Genomic DNA, 4,052 nt, shown 5'->3' with positions numbered 1-4,052 from the left:
TAAGTTTTTCAACTAAACAACCGCCGAAAACAACAAACTACAAACAACAAACAAGAAAAACGATTAAAAAAAAAAAAATCTATATTACTTCAATAATTAAATGTAATTAACCCCCCTGTTAAAAAGGTTCATGGAGATTTTTAATCCCTTTTTTTTTTTTAATAGTTTGTAATTTAAGATCGTTATTTAATATTTTTCCTGAAACAAAAAAAATTTTCCTCCCCACTTTTTTCTTTTTCCTTTTTTCTTCCTAGTTTTCCTTTTGAAAAATACTTTTTTAAACGAATATTAAAGACCCCGAAAGTTTATTTTATAAATAAATAATTTTTTTTCATGTTTTGGAACATGTAAAAATCAATTTTGCGTTGTTTGAACAAAAAAAAAAAAAGGAAAACAAAATTGGAAAATGTGATGATGAAATATACGATTTTTTCATATACCTTTTTCAACCACAATCGTGTATATACATAAATGAATTTGTATATATCTCTCTCTCTCTCTTTCTCTTTCTCACTTACTATCTACTCCTTTTCTTATTTCTCTCTCTCTCTTTCTCTCTAGCTTTTTTTTACCATTTTCTCTCCCTAATTTTCTTTTACCATTCTCTCTTTCTCTCTCGCTTTTTTTTTTTACATTCTTTATGTTTTTCTTTCTTACTTCCCACTTCCTCTTTTTCATTTCTCTCTCTCGCTTTCTTTTACCATTCTCTCTCCCTCTCTCTCTCTCTCACTTTTTTAAACATTCTTTCTCTTTCTGTTTCTCTCTCTTTCTGGTTTTTTTTTTTTTAACCATTTTTTCTATTTCTGTTTCTCTCTATTGCTCTTTCTTACTTCCTATTTTTTCTTTTTTATTTCTCTTTTTCTTTCTTTCTCGCTTTTTTTTACTATTCTCTTTCTTTCTCTCGCTTTTTTCCCATTCTCTTTCTCTATTTCTCGCTTTTTTCACCATTTTTCTTGTTTCTCTTTCTCTCGCTTTTTTTTTTTACCATTCTTTCTCTTTCTCTATCTTTTTGTTTTTTTTAAAACCATTTTTTCTATTTCTGTTTCTCTCTCTCTCGCTTTTTTTTTTTACCATTCTTTCCCTTTCTGTTCCTCTCACCTTCTTTTACCATTTTTTCTTGCCCTTTATCTCTCTCTCTTTCTCTTTCTGTGTCTCCAGTTTTTTTTCTATTTTATTACAGTTAAGCAAAAAATATTAATAATAATAATAATAATAATAATAATAATAATAGTTTTTTTGTATTAATCGAACAAACATTTCCGGAACTCTCTTATACGTTCTGCGTATATATATATATATATATATATATTTTTTTTTTTAAAAAAGCAAAAATAATAAGAAATCATTTTTTATGAAAAATGTTTTTATTTCCCCCTTTCCCCCACGCTTTTTTCTACATTCTTTCTCTCTCTCACTCATTCTCTTCTACCACATTCCCGCGCGTTTATCTTTTTCCATAGAATAAAAAAAAAAAAAAAAAAAAAAATCGGGAACCGAATTGTCATTTTTTATTTTCTTTTTTTTCATTTCGTTTATGCCCGACGACTCGAAGTCGTTTTTTTTTTTTTTTTTTTTTTTTTTTTTGTTTTTTTTTGTTTTTTTTTTTTCAATTTATTCTACGCTGCGTTAGCAGCATTCGAATAAGAAAAAGAAGAAGAAGAGGAGGAAGAAGAGAAAGAAATGGAAAAGATAAATCGATTCAACCTGTATACCCCGAAAGAAAAAATGAAAAAATGAAATTGTTTTGTTTACCTTCGGCCTCTTTCTGTTACGAACAAAACCTTTTTTTCAATTTTTTTTTTTTTTTTTTTCTGAGGTTAAACTTTGTCGTTTTAAAATGTGTCACTTACAGCCTTCTTGTTTTTTTTTTTTTTTCTTATTTTGTTATTATTTTTTTTTTTTCTTTATTTCCCCTTCCGTTCTTTCATTTATTTTTTTTTTCTTGCACCAACTTCCGCCACCCCTCTCCATCCCTCAACCCCCTTCATCTTATCCAACCGGACAGAATTTCGAAATTTTTTTTCTTCTTATTCCACGCCCATCACCACCACCACCATCAGTTAAATTTTTTCAATTTCCTTATTTCACGTTTCGGTTTGTTTAACTTTTTTTTCATTTCTTTTGTTCGGAGGCATAATTGATATGTTTGTCGTTGTCGTTGTTTGTTTTCTGTATTAAACAACGATGATGATGATGATGATGATAACGATAGTAAAAGCCCTTACCTTTCGTTGTTTCGAATCTTTATAGGAAGACCATTTGTTTAATGAATTTCTCCAGTATTCAATTAAAAATGATTCGGCGTATTCTTGTCCCTGACCGTTACCGAACCTTCCCTGCGTTTCCGTCCACGTGATCAAATGATCTCGAACCAAATCGACTTCGAGATACTCGCGGATTTCGCTACTGATCTGTGCTTTCGGACACCACGCTCCGCCATTTTTCTCTTGACGAATTCTGAAAAACAACAAAAAAAAAAAACAATTAATAAATGAATAAATAAATTTAATTTATCCCCAAGTACTTCCGTTTCCTCTCTCCTCCCATTCCCCTTCCCTCCTCCTCCTCCCCAGATTCCCCCCCACCCCTACAAAAAAAAAAAAAGAAAAAACGGTTTTAAAAAAAAAACTTTTCATCATTTATTTATTTATTTACTTAATTTTCGAATAAAATAAAAAAATTCGATTCCGCCATTTTTATCATTATTATTTTCTTTCGTTATTAAAGAAGAAACCTCCCTCCCATCCCCCACCCCCACAGAAAAAAAAGAAAAAAATTTTTTTTAAATAAATAAAAATTATGAAATGAATGGTTGGTTCAAAAAACTTGGTAATTATTCAGTTCGTGACTTTATTAAAGCCACGATTAAAATTATTTATTTATTCTATGGCGTAACGGAAATGCTTCGAAAAAGAAAAAGAAAAAAAAAACTTTTTTTTTCTCTTTCTCTCTCTTTCTCTTTTGTTATATTTTTCGGTTCGTCAACTTAATAATAATAATAATAATAATAATTTTATATTTCATTATTATCATTATAATGTTTTATCATTTTTATTATTTATTATTATTATTATTATCATTTTTCGAAATTTTAAAACGACGACCGGAGCTGGAGGAAAAGAACGACAAGGACAACGACAACAACATCGAAAATAGGTTTTTCTTTTCTTTTTTTTTTTTTTTTTCGTTTCCTTTTTTCAACGTTTTTTTCCATTTTCCATTTTCTTTTTTCTTTTCTTTATAATCGGTTTTTGTGATCGTTTGCAAGATAATAAATATATTTTCCATTATGCATGATCAATAAAGTTAAAAAAAGAAAAATATTAAAAAGTGAACGAAAGTTTAAAAAAAAAAAAAAAAAGGAACAAAATCTTATCATCTTTTTTTCTTTTTTTTTGGGAGGGGAAGGGGGAGGGGGAGGGAGAAAACCTTTTTCCTTTAGGGGATAATTGTTCAAAAAAAAAAGAATTTTTTTTTTTTTTTTTTTTTTACATCAGCGGTTTTTTCCAGTAATTTTTTTTTTATTTTTATTTTTAATGCCCCTTTTCTTCCTCTTTCTCTCTTTCTATCTATCCATCTCTTTGTCTCTCTCTCTCTCTCTCTTTCTCTTTCTCTCTCTATTTCTCTCTCTCTCTCTTTCTATCTATCCATCTCCCTTTTCCGGAAATCTTTGTCGCAAAGAATGATTTTTTTTTCGCGATTCACTTTTCACGAAAAAGAAAAATTATTCAAAAAAAAAAATTATTCCCGCCTTTTTCAAACGACCGGAAACACACGAAAAAATTTTTCCTCTTCCCTCCTCCCTCCTCCCCGGAAATGATTAAAATAATTTTTATTTGATCGGGGAAATTCGAACGAAACCGTTACACAAAATAAAATAAAAAATTTTTTTTTTTTTATGTTACCTCCCTCCCCCCGTTTTTCTCTCCAACGCGACGTTTGTTACTATTATTATTACTTTAAATACGTTTCCGACGGGAAACTTTTGTTAGTTACCAACCTGACGGGAGAAAGAGAGAGAGAGAGAGAGAGAGAGAGAGAGAGAAAAAAAA

At 29.3% G+C, this 4,052-nt stretch overlaps 1 protein-coding gene across 1 annotated transcript in view; it reads right to left on the bottom strand.

Moving 5' to 3' along the window:
• The window catches only part of Phum_PHUM530800 (restnoschisin precursor, putative), a gene marked incomplete at both ends in the record, with an annotated part of 5,013 nt that extends 2,466 nt beyond the window's left edge, over positions 1 to 2,547 (bottom strand). The window contains 2 exons of the mRNA XM_002431448.1: positions 2,226 to 2,457; positions 2,525 to 2,547. Coding sequence (XP_002431493.1) covers positions 2,226 to 2,457; positions 2,525 to 2,547 — 255 coding nt within the window. The remainder of the gene's footprint in view (positions 1 to 2,225; positions 2,458 to 2,524) is intronic.
• Positions 2,548 to 4,052: the final 1,505 nt, after the last annotated feature.

This window comes from Pediculus humanus, genomic scaffold, assembly GCF_000006295.1.
Source record: "Pediculus humanus corporis 1103172108287 genomic scaffold, whole genome shotgun sequence".
Lineage (NCBI taxonomy): Eukaryota > Metazoa > Arthropoda > Insecta > Psocodea > Pediculidae > Pediculus > Pediculus humanus.
This window is presented reverse-complemented; position numbering and strand designations above follow the sequence as displayed.